Below are 19,341 nucleotides of genomic sequence, written 5' to 3' on the forward strand. Positions count from 1 at the left end.
GAGTTACATGCCAAAGGGGGAATTGTACTCAATAATTGGCCTTATAAGGGTAGAATACATGGATCTTTTGACCTCTTTGTCCCTGGATGAGATACCCTTACTTATGAGGTGGGTCATGTAGAAAGCTTTCTGTACAATGGAAGCAACATGGTGGTCAGAAGTCAGGTTGCTATCAACCTGGGTGGCCAAATCTCTCACTACTGATTATGTACGCAGGACATTGTTGTTAATGTGATAATATGTGGGGACGTCACTCTCCCCAAAAGGGATGATGATGCATTTTCTGGCATCCAGCTTGAGGCCATGTCTCTGGCACCAGTAATTTGTTTGGGTGAGACCCTCTTGGAGGACGTCCACATCACTTGGGGAATTGATGACTTTGCCCAGCTTGCAGTCATCTGCAAACTTGGTCAGCCATAGGCCACTGGTTTTGGCCTGCACCTCAGAGAAGTATATCCCATATAGCAGAGGCCCCAAGACCGATCCCAGGGGTACACCGCTCATTACAGGTCTACTGCTTGAGTTGGCTACCCCTATTATGATTAGGAGGGTTCTATCAGTGAGACAGTTTGCTAACCATCTGGTAACATATGGCTTGATGTCTAGTTGACAGAGTTTATCTACTATGGCTTTGTGGGGAATAGTGTCAAAGGCCTTGGCCAAGTCAAGGTGGGTGGTGTGCACCATCTTTCCCTCATCCATGGCTTCGGTGGCTGTCTCAAAGTAGTTGACCAGATTTTAACAGACATACCTCCCCTTGACAAAGCCAAACTGTGTGGTGTTGAGTATTTGAAGTTTGCCAATGTCCCTGTTAATGAGCTCCATGATAATCCATTGCATGGCCTTGCAGATCAGGGTAGTTAGGCTGATGGGTCTATGATTTCCCGGATCGGTGGATGTTCCACCTTTGTGTAAAGGGATGACAGTGGCTGTCCTCCACTCAGCTGGGACAAAGCCTGTACTCAGGCTTTGGTTGACTAGGGTGCCTAATGGTGCTGCAAGTTCATGACTGCGTTCATTTAGGATGCAGCCTGGGATGCTGTCGGGTCCCACAAAGGCTGTCTTTTTTGCCTTTGAGAGGGCAGTTATGACCTGTTCCCTAGAGATAAGTGGTGGGGGGCAGGTAATGGCGATGTCCTGATTTACTGATGGGGGGCAAAGGGGAGAAGTTTCTGCTGAATCTGTCAGCCAGTAGATATATCTACAGCATTTATGTATGTGGTCTCACTGACCACCAGTTCTGAACAGATCTGGGAACTTCCTTTGAGACTGCAGACATATGTGAAGAAGGCCTTATGATTGTCTCTAGTAGGTGTGGCAATTTGGACTTGAAGTTGCCTTTAGAGGATTTTACTGGTGCTCTTATTTGATTGTTCAGGCTAAGGAGAGCTTACCTCCAATTGGGCACCTACTCCTTCTTGTTACTGGACAGCATTTTTTTTTTTCCTTTTGTTATATAGTTTCTTTATTGCACATGTCCACCAGACAGGTTTACTCTTCCTTGCAGAAGATGATGTCCTGTCAGGTATTCCTGATTCCACGTATCTATATATATGCTTGCACAGTACTTTGGTGTACATTTGGACGTTGGTGCCTGTTCCTACAGTGGGGAAGGGAACTGTGCCGCTGTTTATACCATTCCTCATGTGGTTGTAATCAGCTCTGAAGCAATTTTCTTTTTACCATAGCTAGACGGGAGACAGGGGAGATGGTGATATCGAAAGTGACCACTTTTTTATAGGATGTTGTCAGGGAGTATGATACCATAGGAGTGCTGCAGTGGATAATCATGTTGGTTACTACCAAGTCCAAGATATGTATCACATCTTGTGGGGGTATCAAGTTACTTGTCCCAAGGCATTTGCATTGATAAAATGGGGGAATCTCTGTGCATCTCTGTTCTGGCATGAGTAGTTTTTCCAATCTATGATTGGGTAATTACAGTCAGCCAGGATCTGGGTAAACGGTTGAATCTTGATAGATAGGTGGAGTGGGTAACCGGAGTCAAATATGTGGGCCTGTAGGTACCTATACTTTGAATAGGGGTCTTTCAATGGTTAACTGCACCTGGAGTGTTTCACGTGCATCAGACTGCTTGAACAGCCTGGAGGTGTGTGTCTGTTTAATATATATTTATACTCAACCTCCTTTGGCTTTGCTGGCCACATTTTGGGGGTCTGGCTGTGTAATAGGATGAGTGACCAGGTAAGGATGGTTTGCTCTGCACAGGTTTGACCCAGGTTTCTGTGACTGCACAAATGTCAGCATCTTCCAGGGTTATGTACGCTTGCAATGAGTGCAGTTTCATGTTTAGACTCGTAGCATTTAGCAGCGTGACCTTCAATTTGTGTTTTGTTGAGAGTTTTATGTTGGTAGTATTGACCTCATGACTTTCCCTAACAAAGGCACTGTGGGGGAGGTAAGGGCCTTTGCCAGAAGCCTGAAGCCCAAGTGAGACAAATGCAGGCTATCTCTAGCAAAGAAGCGTGGTCTGTCAATCATATGTTCCCAGGCTGTCAGGTACTGGATTCCCCTGGAATTACACCAGAAAATAAGCCAGTTGTTAATGTCAGTCACTTTCTGTTTGTATTGAGGCATCATTCTCGGTGATGGTAGAATGCTGCTTAAGCCTAGGGACATACCTGCATGGGACACATATTCAGCATGCCCAATCATGTCCATCTTCCTATAGTCCAGGGAGGTATGTCTGAAGTCGTTCACACCAACATGGACTAGGACAGAGTCATAACAGTACCTTTTGTGGAGAGACTTGAGTGCATGTGTGATATGGCGGATTCTGGCACCTGACAAACAAGTAACCATGACTTTCTCCTTATCCACCCTGTGTCTCACAATGGAATCTCCTATGAGTAGTATGTTGGGTTTATGGTTAGGCCTTAGTGGTTGTGAGACACTGGTGTGTGGACTATGCATGGTATGTGGTGTGGAGGTTTGTGGAGTTCTCATGTGTTTTTGCCTCTGAGCTCTCCTTTGCTTGGGTTTGTTTTGTTGAGAACCTCCACATATGTGGGTGTGTGTTGTGTAGTTGTGGGTGATGTTTACTGACTTCATACACTGCAGGGAACCTATGTTACTGCACAATTTGTTCTGGTGTGCACATTCTCCATTTGTCTGGCAAGTGGTTCCCCATCCCCTTATATGTGTCTCTTTGTCCTTCTGTAGTCCAATCACAGGCTTTGCCACAGTTGCTTCTGTTATGTATTTGTATTTCTAGTGTAAGTGGGGTAGAAGTCATAACATCACATACAGGGTTATGGACTTCACACCTCTGAGTGTACCTGCTGTCCATCATTGCACCCCTACATCTGCTGTGGTCCTCAGACAATTTGCATTTCAATGTTATTATAAGGCTACATGTTGGCCATAGCTGTCAAACCGTCACAGACTGACATCTGGACAGGCCCATATATGACAATCAGACACAGGCCCACACACGGAGATAGGGTGTTAATATTGATCTGCCAAACATAGTCAGTTGGGAGAATGGTTTAGTATTAGCTTGCTTTTTGTTGTGGGTATGACATCTGCTTCTCTACTGTCTGCCATTGATGTTTTCACATCAACCTTTATTGTTTTGCAAATAATTTGGCAGGCAAATGCAATGTTATGACAAGCAGAACAAATATATCAGGCATACTTGTGGTCCTTCTGTGACACCCTGTCATTCCAGGGGTATAGATGGTGCCCAGTCACTTGTTGTCAGTACTGACACAGTAAGGTGGCAGCCATTTATAACCTGGCACTACACTGACTTTCAAGATCCTACTGTCCTACTAGGCACTGTGTAGGTTACTCCGTGCTGTGTACTGACTATATGTTTGGACCCCTTTCCCTGAATTGTCCAGCTTTCCTGCAGTAATGGATATTGACTTCTGGACAGTGTGTACAATTCCTACCATAGGTGTAGCTAACATGCAAAATAGTCGGCATGGCCAGTCTTGAAACATGTACCCTGTCAACCACAGTACTGTACTTAGACCACTAAGCTACAACAGCCAACAGTAAGCACTGCCTACTTCCTGACAGTATTAACTATGCATATACATAGCTCATTGACCCCTGCATATTGTTGACATACAACAAGTTATCAAGTTGATTGGGACAGCCCTAGGAATGTGATCTCTGCTGCTATTACCCTAAAAACATAAATGTTACTACATTATATGGGAACACGGGTGTGTTGGGGGAAGGGGGACATACCTCTCAACTGTACACATTTCCACAGATTATCCAGATGTTTGCTTTACATTTTGGTTCCATTTACCATAGTATTGTGCTTGTCTTGGAGAATACTGGCATATCACTAAAGACCGAAGGTTAGAAAGTAATGACAGACATTTGAGTTTCAGAATTCTTACCCTTCAAAGACTTAATGAAACTGCAAGACCTGCTGTATTATCACTGTGTACGTTTATAAGAGAAATATTTCATCATTGCCCCTATTTGTGGGCCTTTGCCACAAATTTCATTATGGCTTTGTACAGCTAGCATGCTGGGAGAGGCTGAGGTGTGTATGGGACTCCAACATTGACATCCATGCATGTGACCTATGACCCCGCAGTTTGTTAGTCCCCCACATATGCTGCAGTAAGTTTTATCACCTAGGGGACTACTGCATATTCTGGGGAAGCCAGTATTTGGCGGACATTTCCTGTTGTCCCACATAGCTGTCAGTTGTCTGCTGCTATCCAAGTAGGCCACCCCATTCCCATGCATACATACAGCAATACCATAGATATGCTATCACAACATACTGCTCCATTCATTTGTTGTTAAGAAGAGTGACTTACCTTTTGCCTGTGGCAGTTGTGAGGACAGTGCTTCAGGACTGACTATGTCGGATGCACCCAGTACACAGCCTATACATGGTAAGGTACAGGTAGTGTGATGTGTGTGTGGCATCCTTTTTACTGTGTGTGAGTCAGAGAGAGAGGTGTCAGTCCCCCGGGTCCCTAGGGTGTCAGTGCATGTGCTATGCATTGCCTCTTTGCCAAGGTCAGGGCATACTGGGCATGCCTATGTCTGCCTACAGGCACAGGATCAGGGGGTTCCTCCTCCAATTCCCCCTGTGCCTGTAGGGACCTTGGCAATGGTAGGGGGCTGTGTCTCCTTTCCCTGTGATGTTTCTGCCGCAGCTGTTTCCACAGGATCATATTGTGTAGCATGGCAGATACTATGAACATGTGTGCACATGTGGCTGGAGACTGCTGCAGGGCTCCACCAGATATGTCAAGGCAGCAGAACCGTGACTTGAGCAGCCCAAACACACACTCTATGATGTTCCTACTTTGTGCATTTATTTTTATTTTATTTATTTATTTATTTTACATTTGTTGACCAGGGTAGTCCAGCTGGATATATGGCCATTTTCAGTGGAGGCCCAGGGAGAAAAGCTCCACAAATTACAACAACATAAAAGGTCAAGACAAAGACATTAACAGTAGAATTTGGTACATAAGAAGTTTTAAAAAATATTACAAGCCTAAGATTATATATTTTATATTTCAGTAGGGAAAGAAATATTTACCTAAGAATAGATGAACAAGACTAAGACATTTGCATTAGAAATGGTGTATTACAAATCTTTATAACATATTACAAGCCTAGGATTTTATATTATGTATTCTATTAGGGAAAGAAAACTTAATATAAGACTAAACTAGATACAACTATTAGGTACTAAGGTCACAAATAAACCTAAGAAAGAAAACACTAGAGATCGATGGATAGAGTATAGAAGATCAACATATAAGGATGCATTTATAGTGTTCAAGTGTTAATGTGCCTCATTATGGCATTCTTCAGTGAGTGTGTGTGTGTGTGTGTGTGTGTGTGTGTGTGTGTGTGTGTGTGTGTGTGTGTGTGTGTGTGTGTGTGTGTGTGTGTGTGTGTGTGTGTGTGTGTGTGTGTGTGTGCATTTCTGATGGGTGTCATCATCCACAGTTCCAGTGAGTAGCCAGCATCTCCCACTCGATGGCCATATGGGATGTCCTCCCTGGCAAATGCCTGGTACAGCTGTGATGCATGCCAGATGTGGGAGTCGTGATAACTGCCAGGGCTGCCAGCACACACATTGATGATAATACACCTGGCAGTTGATGGAGTGATACCCCTTGTGTTTGATGTAGAGTCTACCCTCTTCACTGGGTGGTGCTTTGATGTGAACATGAATGCAGTCTATGGCACCCAGAACCTCTGGGTACTGTGCTACATTGTGAAAGAGATGCATATTGCTGGTCCTCTCCTCAGGGGTGCTGGGGAAATAAGTGTGCTCACTGGCATGTCTTAGCATGACATCCAGGAACTGGTGGAGTACCCTGGATGCAGATACCTGTGAGACCCCCATGATGTCCCCAGTAGGTCTTTGGAAAGTACTTGTAGCTAGTATTCTTAAGGCTACACATACCTTTGTTTCCACTGGGATGGGTTCCCCTCTGTTGGCTCTGGGTCTGAGGTGAGGGCATCAGAGTTCAGTGAGTTGCTAAAGTATGACCCTGTCCACCCTGTAACAGTCTACTATCTCCAGCTCATGTAGCCCCTGAAAGGTTACTTTGAGTATGAATACTCTTCTCCTCCTCAGTCTGGGCCAGTTGTCAGCATCATCATCATCATCAATGACCTCAGCCTGTAGCACGTAGAGATGTAGCAAAGCAGCAGCTGCCCCTATCATTTTTTGTCAGTTAAAATTTCCAAGTGTGTACTCCAATGGTGCAGAGTATGTGGGAAAATTAGATTGAAGGGTGTCTGCATACTTTATACTGGTGTTCTGCAGATGCAGCCTGTGTGATTGGCTGACTATGATACATTCCACCTGTCAGGCATATTACTGAAGTGTTTGAATGGGCCATTCTGAGTGCCAGAGGGATTATTAGACATTTATAGTTGACTGCCTTTTGTAAAGGTGTTTCCATTTATTTATTTTTTTCTCTATTTCCTGTACTTTTAAGCCCCGCGGCACCTGCGCAAACCTGCTGCTCTAGTGTAAACACCTCTAAGCAGATATGACCCTCCCATGTACATCAGCATGCATAGCTTTTCTTAAACCAGCTAAGCACAGCTAAGCAGCCTCAGACACACCTCCTTGCTTAGCTGTGCTTAGCTGAGCACAAACAGAAGCCACTGAGCTCCAATGTGCTTACATAAAGCATGACACACCCCTTTTTCATGTCAGTTGCCTCTTCTGCCTACACTACCATGTTCTACTCCTTACACGGTTAGATACCTGCAGACAAGATGGCCCATTTTGCTATTAAATAAACTTAGCTCATTTACATACACCTAATTGCGTATACCCTAGTTACTCCTCTAAACCAGAGCCTATGTCCTTAGCAACCACTGTTACCTGCCACTGTATGTAGTCATGCTGGCCAGTATAATGGGAAATTTCATTTTACCTTTCATATTGCCCTTTTGCTATTTTAATTTTTTTTTTGCAAGATTGCATGCTTGCATGCTGCTGCACTCCACTTAAACATGGTACGTGCTAAAACAAAAAACTTTTGATTTTATATATTTTACAACACTTTTACATGCCAATGGCCATAGTTTTGTCACAACCCCATTTTTTTTTTTTTTTTTTTTGCAGTCCGGTACACGGTTACTAACTGCATACATTTTTCCTGCAGGCACAGCTCCTACACGGATGCCTGTCTGCTTCCTGGATTGGCAAATCACCTCCTTTGCATGGTTTTCATCAGCAAATGAGGTGATTTACATACCACAATCGCATCCGTGTCAGCATAGTGCTGGGAGGCTCACACACACCCCCAGCCTTGCTTCCTGGATCACTCCGCCTTCTAATTCTGTGTTCGGTCCACTCCACTATGCTTACACAGAGATTAGCTCCATGTAAGTGTTATTGAATTACGCCCCATGTCAAGACTGAAGCATGACAAAGTTTTAAGCTATTCTCTCATGCATATATTGCCATCTCTTTACTCCTGTTAGCCTTGGAAATGTGTGTTTGTGTTTTAATCACAGTTTGAGAAAGCTTTGAACTCTGTTTGAACCAATCTAAGTTTCTAAATTTTTAAGAAATAAAAAGGGTTACATCAGTGCATACAGCTGAATCTGTCTAGTTTGACATATTCTAGTATCATGATACATTAAATAATGTGTTTGCATCCAGACTCTCTGACAGTCTGCGTTTTAAATTGAATAGGTGCATGGCATTATCTGGTAACCAGTGTTCCTTATCAGATGGTGCCATGCCTCTTAACATTTTAACTGACTATTTGTTTTGCTTCAGATCACTTAAGACTGTTGCAGGAATCTCTTCAACAAATATGGGTACCCATTTCAGTAGGTGCTTTTAAGTTACATTTTGTATTTGAGTAACTGTGGGTCTCAGTGATGTCAGTGCAGCTTTGGGCTATGCACACATTATGTATTGCCCTGGTAAATGCATTCTCTGTTTAGATTTATGTTCACAATAATGAGGTGTTCCCAACAGCGTATGCTACATGCATTAACTGCGAGAGACATGGTACTTAGACTGAACTGGGTTTCAGTATACCTCTCAACTGTCAAGATTTTCACAGAATGTCCAGATTTTTCCCTGATATTTTTAGTCTGTTTCTCATAAAATTGGTGATTTTTCTGGATTTTTGTGTTGAATCAGTGAGGACTGAATCCACTAAATATTGGCAGGCATTTGAGTTTCAGACTTCATATCCTTCAGAAAATGCACAGGAACACGATACCTTTTATTTTAGCAGCTTTCCTAGTCTATAACAGCAAAATTTAAAATTTGTCCTTATATTTGGGGCTTTGACCTCTATTATATTTGGTTTTGTTCAGATTGTTTGTGCTAAGAGGTTGAGAGCTATGGGTTTCAGTCATAAATACATAGCAGGGAGGGGGCCCTGAAAGTACTAGATGTGCATGTCTAACAGTTTGTATGAATCTGTATGCATGATTATGTTCTGTGGTATTGAAAAAAAAAGAGAGAAAGGTGTTAACTAACAACACAGTGTACCACATTTTATATTATGGGTAAGACAGGCAGTAAGATTATTGAACTATCTTGTTGGTTCTCCAGCCCATTATATGTACTGTACAAATGGCCCAAATTCTTGTCAGTATATAGCATATTGGCACAAAATAACTAAACCAAACATAAGATGTATGCTTTCCTGACAACAGTTTTTAACTGTATTTTTAAATTTGTTTTACCTGTTGTAACAATTTGCAATTTGTATCTTCTAACCCCTTTACAGTAGAGTCTTAGGTATATTGAAACTGTTAAATTGCACAATCATTATAGCTATTCCACTGTTCAGTTTTTATTTTATTACCCTTCTGTTTAACTTAGTTCGTAGGTAGACTTAGTATTTTAGTTTTATCTAAAGTGCTGTTAAAGCATGTAATACCATACCAACTGCTCCTTTATATTCAACCATTTCAAATGACCATGCTGCAGTGGATGGGAGGGGGGGTCGGTCTTCGGGGAAGAATGATCAGCTTCCCTTCTTCCCACACCATAGAAATGACCAGGTTCCCCATTCATCCCAACAAGACAGAGGAAAATTTGTTACCCCATGGAAAAATGTTTCTGAACGTGGGAAGTTGGCTTAATGGTTAAGGTGTTTACCTTACAAAGACAAGGTACAGGGTTTGATTCTCACAAGGGGTAATTTGCTAGGCTTAAAATGGCCCATAAGAGCAGTTAGCCTAGTACTGAACTATGAACTTAAACATGGCACTCCTTCTGTACCTGCACACTCAACATCAGCTTAACCTGAACCTTCTAGCACTGTCCATCCCACAACTTCATCTTTTCAGACAGCAATGGGACCATCAGACACCACAATGGGGTAAAATATTCAGGGAAAAAAGTGCATTTTACTCACCAAATGACAAGATAAGTTTTTGAATGAGTGGACACATCCATGTGCTAGGTGTAATGCTGAAATAGTAGTAAAGAAATGTTAAAATAATTTATCCCACATTTTGGAGTACCTCATAGTATTAACTCTGATAGAGGACCCATTTTACTGCTGAAATTGTAAGAAAATTGTGTACAGTATTGAAAATTTATTTTTGCAATTACATTGTCGCCACCATTCACAGTCATCTGGTTTTGTTTAAAAGTCTAACCAGACTCTTAAAATCAAAATAGCAAAATATGTGGTCAGACAGGACTGAAATGGTCAGATACTTTACCTCCGACTTTAATGAGTATGTGGGAAACTGTAAATGCTACTCATAAACGAAGGCCACATGAAATTATTATGGGCCGTCACATGAAAATGCCACCTTCCCCACCAGTCAGAAACTGTAAACTGGTGTTTACCAATGAAGATTTGCCAGACTATTGCTCAAAACGTGTCTCTATTTTGCAGACTTTTCATAAATGAGTCAAGGAGATGCTCCTGCCACCATCCACCGTTCCTTGTCATGATTTACAACCAGGTGAGTAAGTCTACGTAAATGTATTCAAATGCAAATATTATTTGAAACCATGGTAAAAGGGACATCATCTCATTATCAAAACCTCCCATACTGCAGTAAAGTGTGCTAAAATGCTGAACTGGGTCCACACTTCCCATTGCGAGAAAACCTGCTTGACGTCTCCCGAGTCGACAGAAAATGGTGCCACACCTCCTTCTGGTGACATCACTGAGTCTCCTCCTTTTGCTGCTTACAACTGACACGACAGAAAATGTGGTTCTTCGAATGCTGAACCAATATTCCAATAACCTAAATCTTCCAACTGCTGGGTGCATGAATTTGTTCCTCATGATGACAAAGGGGGGTCCCAATGTCACCTGTCCCTGTACATCAAACTTATTTAAAAAAGCAAATTGCTGTAGAAAATCAAACCTCACATAATGTTGCAGACTAGACTAAGAAAATATATTACCAGCTACTGTAGCTGCATCAACACAAGGTGATACTTCTTATACCAAAAAAGGAACTGTGCGAATACGTTACAGCAGTTGCAACTACACCTGTAATGAGACCTTACTGATGGAGCTTGGATTGAAGAACGTATGACTAGGAAAAAAGGCATTAAAATGTAAGAGAATTATTACAATTGTGGAGACCTTGCCTAGACCTGGTTACTAAATAAATGGTCTGGTTGTTGTTATGTGGGACAGATGATACCAGCTATCTTTCATTCTTTCTCTATACCTCCTGAAACGTTATGAAGTAAGAGGGACGTACACCCTGCTGAGCAAGCAGTAGCTTTCTTTTCTCAGCATTATGTCCTATTGCAAACTATGCATGAAGTGAATCAGTTGTCCTTTATATTAGCTAAAATGTCCAATAAAACAGTGGAACACATTCGCATGGCAAATAAAAAACTTGACTGAAGTTCAAGCCGCAGTTCTGCAAAATCGAATAGTTCTTCAGCAGAGTTTTCCATCTAATCGGAAAATGGTGCTGCATGTTTGTTTTAGACTTTCATGATGAACAAGAAAAGGTGGCTGACTTGATGAAACAATTCGCTATTAATATGAATAAAACTGAGTCTGGTTGGATCTTGTTTGGGTGGTTGGGTAATATATTTGGAAATGATGGCACAAGCATAATGCAAAGTATAATTACTTTTATTATAATTGTGTTTTTCATAGCTCTCTTGTATATTCCATTATTAAGAATTTATTACTGAACTGCTTTATTACAGTGCACATGCAATGTTGTCATACCTGAACAAAAACATCCTAGGGCTTACATATTTGACAATGAAATGCTTCAAAATAGTCTGGGACTGTGATGCTTTACAGCATCAGAGGGAAGAATTGTAATGGATATGTTATTATTAGTCAATTAATGCTTATTTTAATATATTGTTTGCTTAAAGTACTACAACAGTTTCATATTTTTTGCTATTTAGCTGAGAAGAATAGTTTGAATTTGTTAGATTTCATTAGAGCTTAGCAAACAGATGGTAAATGTTTCTTGTAATCATTTAACCTTAAAAGGAAGATTATGCACATAGTACTTACTACGAGTGGCTCTGAGATACTTCTGCTGAAAGCAAACACATAAACCATGTCAAGACTGAGCATGAGAATGTGTAAGCTATTCTCTATTATACCATGACCCCCCCAAAACGTGCACACTGATTGGCCAGCGTGCCCATTGTAAATCGAGTTATACTAATGGAAAAAGGTCCGGTCGCCCGGACTTTTTTCCATTAGTATAACTCGGTTTTTTAAAACACTGTCTCGCTATGTTAAATGGGTTTAACATAGTGAGACAGCTTTAAAATAAGCAACGGAGATCTCCGTTGCTTATTTTAAAGCTGTCTCGCTATGTTAAACCCATTTAACATAGCGAGACATTGTTTTAAAAAAAGCAATGGAGAAAGCAAGATCTCCGTTGCTTTTTTTTAGTGTTTCGCTATGTTAAATGAGTTTAACATAGCGAGACAGTTTTAAAATAAGCAACGGACATCTCCATTGCTTATTTTAAAACTGTCTCGCTATGTTAAACTCATTTAACATAGCTGAACACTAAAAACAACGGAGATCTTGCTTTCTCCGTTGCTTTTGCACAGCTCTGATGTACTGCGCGGGCGCAGTACATCAGAACTGCCGGATGCCAGACATCTGTGGAAGGGCAGCAAACAGGCATTATACTATGCCATTATTTAAGAAAAGTAATAGTTTCTTTTCTTAAATAATGTCATTATAATAGCAATAACCACTTCTGGGTGTGGGTAATGCTAAATTTACCCACGGTTGGCTTTGTTTGGTCCTCGGGCCTCGGGACCAAACCACGCCAACCGTGGGTAAATTTAGCATTACCCACACCCAGGCGTGGGTTATTGCTATAATATGTATACCTTGTTATCTGTTTAATTCTTTTACTCTTGGAAATGTACGTTTGTGTTTAATGATAGGTTGAGAAAGCTTTGACATCTGTATGAACCATTCTATTCTTTTTTTATTTTTAAGATATAAAAATTACATTTGTGCATACATTTGAATATCTCTACTTTGAGATATTCCAGTATCGTGATACTTTATAATAAATAATGTGTTTGCACCCCGACTCTCTGACAGTTTATATTTTAAATTGAACAGCTATATGATATCTGCTAACTGGTGTTAATTTTTAATGGTGAGAGGGTAATGAAAATGGACCCCCAAAGGGCAAAGGATGGCAGAGATAAATACCAATAAATTGGGTCTACTTTACATGGTCGACATTTCAGAAAGTCGACTTTTATATGGCCGAGACCATATGATCGACTTTCAGAATGCTGACCATGTAAAATAAACATAAAAACACAACAAACATTTACCTTAAACTGTTAGTAGGGGGGCTCTGCCCCCCCTGCACCCCCCCACCACACCCCCGTAACTTTAATATACCAACTCCAAGATCGCACTACAGTGCGGAAGTGGGAAATTTTCCCATTCCGCACTGTGCGGAGATAGCAGTTCCCCATGGTCGGCTTTTCAAAAGTCTATGGTCTCGGCCATATGAAAGTCGACTTTATAAAAAGTCGACCATGTGAAGGGGACCCCAAAAATCATATTGGCCAATATTCCACTGTAATAACTGTTTAGGAAATAACTAAATTAAGCTTGGAATCTGGTGACTGACACCACCAACAGAAGCCACGTGGTTCTAGATGTTGTGAGATATATTTTAAAGTTTATTTTTTAAATTACCTTTTGATCTAATGAAGGCATGAACAAAAGGTCATGACTAAGGAAGGGAATGCAGCCTTACTCTTCAGCCTTGCTTTTAGTTATATTCTTTCAACATACTTAACTGGTAAAGTGTGCACTATAGTAACTGCAATACATTTGTGAACTAAACCATGGCTACAGGATCTACATATCTCCTGAAACCATGAGGATGATACCCTGAGATGCAGCTTAGAGCTATTTTCCAGCCTTTAGATCCAATGATGGCCTGAACAAAAAAACACAAGTAAGGGAAATGCAATCTTTTTTAAGAAAAAATGAGTTAAGTCTGACAAAAAAAATGATGATTGAGACAATATTTGAGTTGTAGCAGCAGCCTGCACAAGATACATTCTCAGGTCTCTGACTTTGACACAGTGAGTGCTTGGGACTTGGGCACTTGTAACAGAACCTTTTTAGGTACACAGTCATATAACTTCTCCAGATCCACAAGCACATGTTGCCAGTACTGACAAACTCTCTTGATCTCTCTAATATTGCAAACAAAAAGAGTCAATTAACGTATCTTCTGTCAGGACAGAATCCACATAGTTCCTCTTGGTTCAGATGCCCACTTACTGGGCAAGTGTTCTTTGCAGAACTGTTCTGAAAGCTGAGGAGAGTACTCTCTCTATAACTGGAACACATACCCATGTCCAGCTTTCTGAAAATGGTAACTAACACCCCAATTTGTATATCCAGAGGTAATGTCCCCACCTTCCATGCAACACTAAAAAGGTGTGTTAACCATAACACCTCATCATAATCCAGTACCTTAAGCTTTTTTGGATATTCATCATCCACCACTACAACCTTGCTAAAGAAGAAGAGTTTAGTTGTAGCAATGTCCTCTTGTGCAGAAATGGACTCAGTTATATCAGTTGACTCTGGCACTGCTCCCTCAAAAGTGGGTATGTACACAGGGTTCAAGCAATCTTTAAAGTGTACATTCTACCACCTGACAATATGGCCAGATGATGTTAGCATTTTTCAAATCTTACACTGATCAGTCTAGGCAATGTCCTTCCCTGCTACCTGCTCCTGATATATTAATCTGTTTTCCAGAAAAGAAAATCTTTGTGTCAAAAAGTCATTCACCATGATCTCAGCATGCTATTCACAAACCATGGCCTTCCCTCTGATGACTGCCTTCGCTGCCATCTTCCTGGCCTGCTGTTATCATGTCATATCAGAAGACCTCAGACTAGGAATAAATGGAAGGCCATCTTCTTTAATTTGATGGCTTCCTTCACAAGAACTGTCTACCATTCAAGTCTTGGGGTCACTACTATGACAAACCCTAACTAACATTTACCACAGCTCCTTGACTTCCACCTCAGCAACTGTGACCTTGAACAGGGTCAGTCCAGTCTTCACATCCCTGACATCCCCAGCAGTACATAAGAACCTGTTTTGGAGTTGAGAGCTAAATCATTCCTCAAAGAAGCATCAGTTAGGCATTCCCTGGATACCTTCACAATATGCCTGAGTTTTCATGGATTACTGAATAACTATAACTATATATAATAAAATGTATAAGTAACTAAATATATAATGTTTATCTTTACAGAAAAAGTGCAGAAACTGCATGAAAATCAAAGGATATTGGTGATGGACAGTGGCATTAGATCTCAAATGGGCTTGAGACAGAATTAGGAGGATAACAATTGTGCTATGTACTCAGGTTAAAGTTACAGAGGAAGCAATGGCAGAGTACATGACAAAACTATATATAGATATATTTCCTATTAAAACAACAATGAGCTGTGGGTAGATACATTTCTTAATAAAACAGGACTAAAAGAACAACTGGAGGAAGCATATTATTTTTGTGCTGTGCTTATGTTCTCTGTCTTAATGTGATCTCAAAACATAAAATGGTTAACACGATTAATGAGTATAATTGAAACCTGAACTGCAGTGTCAAATCATTGAGAATCAATGGAATGGATTAGGTATGAAAGTATTTTGTGTATTTGAAAAGCAGCAGCTTGGAAATGTACTGTGTGCTGGGAACTATCTCAAGTTTCTACACTTTTGAGCTGGAACCAGTGACCTGTTCAGTTTCTGACACATCAAATGTTAATTGAGGATAAAATAAGACAAGATTACCTCCTCTGGTTCTATATTCAGAGACAATGCCTTCTTCATTGCCTGGGCAACCACATCCCTTCTCTTGTTCAGAAACTCTTTCTCCTGCTTAGACAGGTCAAAACCCAAACGTACATCAAGGTCTCCAGAGCTGTAATAAGGAAACAAGAAAAATGAGTTCCAAGGAAAGAAAAAAATGAGTTCACAAAACTGAACATAGACGGTCATGATACCTGCTTATCCCACAAATAGGTTTTAGTAATACAAAGAAGACAGGCTTATTCCCTTACATGCACACATCTAAATAAAATCTTACCTCTTACAACAGTAATTTGACTAGGAAAGTAAAATAGTCTGAAAGTATATGTAGCAATGTGAGAAATTGAACAATGCAAAACAGGAAATACTGGATGCTTTATATACCCCCAAAAGTGCAGTTATCCAAATTCAGATGCATTCTGCTAGTTACATTACAGTAAATGTAACATTAAACAAGCATTTCAGCTTTGACCTAAGTAGTAACTGGTAGGCAAATAGCTATATGTATATTTAAATAAAACTTTTATTTAATTAAAACTAGCACCTTCAACAGTCAGAGCCAGAATTTATATTTTGGGGGGCCCCAGCAAATGTCAAGTTGAGATACCCCTGGACACTTCCAATCTAAGTATTATCCTGTCACTATGACCACTCCTACCCACTTAAGCAACCTTTTAGCTCATTCCACAAACATTCAGCAGTAGTATCACTGTCAAAACTGTAGTAATGCTCTTACATTAAGACAGGCCTGTGTGCCTCAAGTATTTATTTATACTTTGTTGACCAGATTAGTCCCAATAGGCTAGTGGCCTATTTTCAGGGGACACACAAGGTTCCATTTATACTGACTAGGAGAACATTGACAGGACACCAGAAACCTTCATCTATTCTTAAGTGCTATGGGACCTTTTGAATCCAACTAAGCTACCAACAACTCAGCCAGATGGGGGTCTTAGTTTAATGTTTCATCCAATGGAAAACTCACTCAGGAATGCAGCATCCCCCCATATGCTGTGCTGCAGTGTCAGCACTGGAAAATTAATATAACTACCCAATTAAGCCCACATTGGGACATTCACAGTGACTGTCATTTAGTTGCAAAGGTATTGCATTACAACAGTCCTATACACTGGGCCAGCCTGAGGTGAAATGGTGCCTTAGGCAAAGGGCTCTAGAGTGCTTCACCAACTGCCAACAACACAAACATATCCAAGTACACTTAGTTTGTACCCATAGTGGCCTCTCCATACCATACAGAACACCTTTGTCATCCTTTTATCATACCCTCCTCCCCCCCACACACACAAAATAAGCAGTTATTTTCTATGCATCCCTCTGGTGCTAGGTTGGGCTGAAAACAAAGGCACAAATGGCCACAGTCATAGATGTCAAGTGGGTGATATCTTGCAAACACATTGCATGCCTCCTAACCTCTAACCCATAGGGCAACCACAATCTGTGTATCTCCGATATAAAGCTGAGACAAAATAGAAAGAACAAGTAGAACACAGTAACATATTCCAATATGTTACTATCAGGCTTATATAAAGAGCATGCCTCCTTATCCCTATCCCCAGAAGATAGCCACCTGTACACGTCTGATATTTATGAGGAAAATTAAAAGATGATGATAGTAATATTCTAACTTGTTGTTTCTACACAGTACATTCTCTCTATACAAGCTACAGTGACCTTCTGTGCATACATCTGAGGTTTGTGAGAAAAGTTAAAGAAATAATGACCACACTGTCCTCAACCCCGGAAAAAGTTATGGATCCCTTCTGCAGCATCTCTGAGGTTTGTGAATAAAATTAAGAAATAGTGACTACACTGTCTGTTGCCCCCAAACAAGCTCTGGTGACCTTCTATGCATATGTCTGAGGTTTGATTGTGAGGGAAAAATTAAAGAAATAATAAACTCTCAGGATATGACCACTAAATGATTTATACATTTTTATTAATACGGTTACCTCATCCCAAGATCAGTTTTTGTCCTGGCTCTTTATTTTTCCAGATCACCATTACCTAGTTCTTAGATTTGCAGCTGGATAATATACTATATTGTTTAGAGTTCTCCATCTATTTATTACTTATTGCATTACAAGGTTTTATCCTTTGGTAAGGCACAGCCTTTACACTTCTACTGTTTTAATATTTATCTTTTTATTAATTGTTTAGTTTTGATCTTTGAAAGCATATTACTTTTAGGTGTTTTTCTCAGTCTTTTAAGGTCAGCATTACATGTCAGCATTGCCTTGTTGTTGTGAAAAACGAAAGGTTTACTCTAGAACATTTGTTCTTGTACACTTGTCCTCCTACTTGCACTGTTTTTATGTCTTTAATATGTTCTTTCTACTGTTCTATCTCCACCCCTTGTTTTCCTTCCTTTTATAATCTGTTGGTTTCTCATTTCTTTATCTTCTGGTGACAGAGGTATTCACTATTTTCTTATGGTTGCCTTCATTTTTATTAATTATCTTGAGTGTCTTTTTGCTTTTTCTTAGTGACTACTTTCTTGATTTTTCTCCCTTTTTGTGTTTTTTACTTACATTTTAAATAATATTTTTTTCTTTATAAGGCTTTGTTGGATGGGGACCCTTTAAATACTGTAAGTGCACACTCACACACGATCCCTGGGATTCATTCACAACTACACTAAGTGTTCATTAAGTGTACACCATTCTGAATGAACAGACAACACAAGCATAACTCACACCTTCTTCCTCCTAATTTTAGTTTTCCTACTGATTTCTTGCAATGTTAGATATTGAGGGAATTCATAAAAGTTGCCACAAAGTCCACATTTAGTGCAATCTTTCTGAGTGACTAGAAAGTACAAAAAGTGTAGTAGGCATATTATTGAGTAGGGATTGTGTACACTTAGGGCTGGATTTATGAAAGCTTGCATGGAGTTGTAGAGTAGAGTAAGACGTCAGACAGCCAATATGTCTGCCGAGCGATCCAGCAACAGCCGTCAGGAGCGTGCATGAGAGCATCTAAAGCTACTCTTCCACGGACAGCGTCATGGTATGCAAATTACCTCATTTGCTGCTAAAAGCTATGCAAATGAGGTAAATTTGCAATCCAGGAAACACTAACCTGTCAGTGGAAGAGTAGTGTTATTTGCAGAAATGTACTCCGTTGGTAACGGAGTACCGTTCTGCAAATTGCTAAACGGAGCTATGACAGCCCTAAATAAAGGATGCATCCAGTTAAGGAAGCATGCCAGTGGCCAAATATAAGGCCATTGGCATTTTTAAATGTTTAAAATTTTTAAAATCTAATTCTTTCCCCCCGATCTCTGATGTTTAAGCATAGTGCAGCGCCGCGGAAACGTGCAGTGCTTAAAAAAACAATAAAATAATTTCAAAAGAGCTAAAAATAGGCATTTTCACTAAAAAGCTTATCCTGCCATGCAGATGAATGGCAGGCTGAAGACAACATGGCCACTGAGTACTGGTTGCTAAGGGGGGGGGAGCTCAGTGTGAGAGATGTAACCAAGCATTAGTAGGCAATCCTATGCAAATGAGGATAAGGATAG

The 19,341-nt window shown here is 40.5% G+C and overlaps 1 protein-coding gene across 1 annotated transcript in view; it reads right to left on the reverse strand.

Moving 5' to 3' along the window:
* Positions 1-19,341, reverse strand: part of LOC122804254 (cytosolic phospholipase A2 zeta-like) — a 1,019,603-nt gene that overhangs the window by 684,214 nt on the left and 316,048 nt on the right. Inside the window, exon 11 of the mRNA XM_044074015.1 lies at positions 15,783-15,912. Coding sequence (XP_043929950.1) covers positions 15,783-15,912 — 130 coding nt within the window. The remainder of the gene's footprint in view (positions 1-15,782; positions 15,913-19,341) is intronic.

Source organism: Protopterus annectens, chromosome 6.part0 (genome assembly GCF_019279795.1).
Source record: "Protopterus annectens isolate FY-2018-M chromosome 6.part0, PAN1.0, whole genome shotgun sequence".
Classification (NCBI taxonomy): domain Eukaryota; kingdom Metazoa; phylum Chordata; order Ceratodontiformes; family Protopteridae; genus Protopterus; species Protopterus annectens.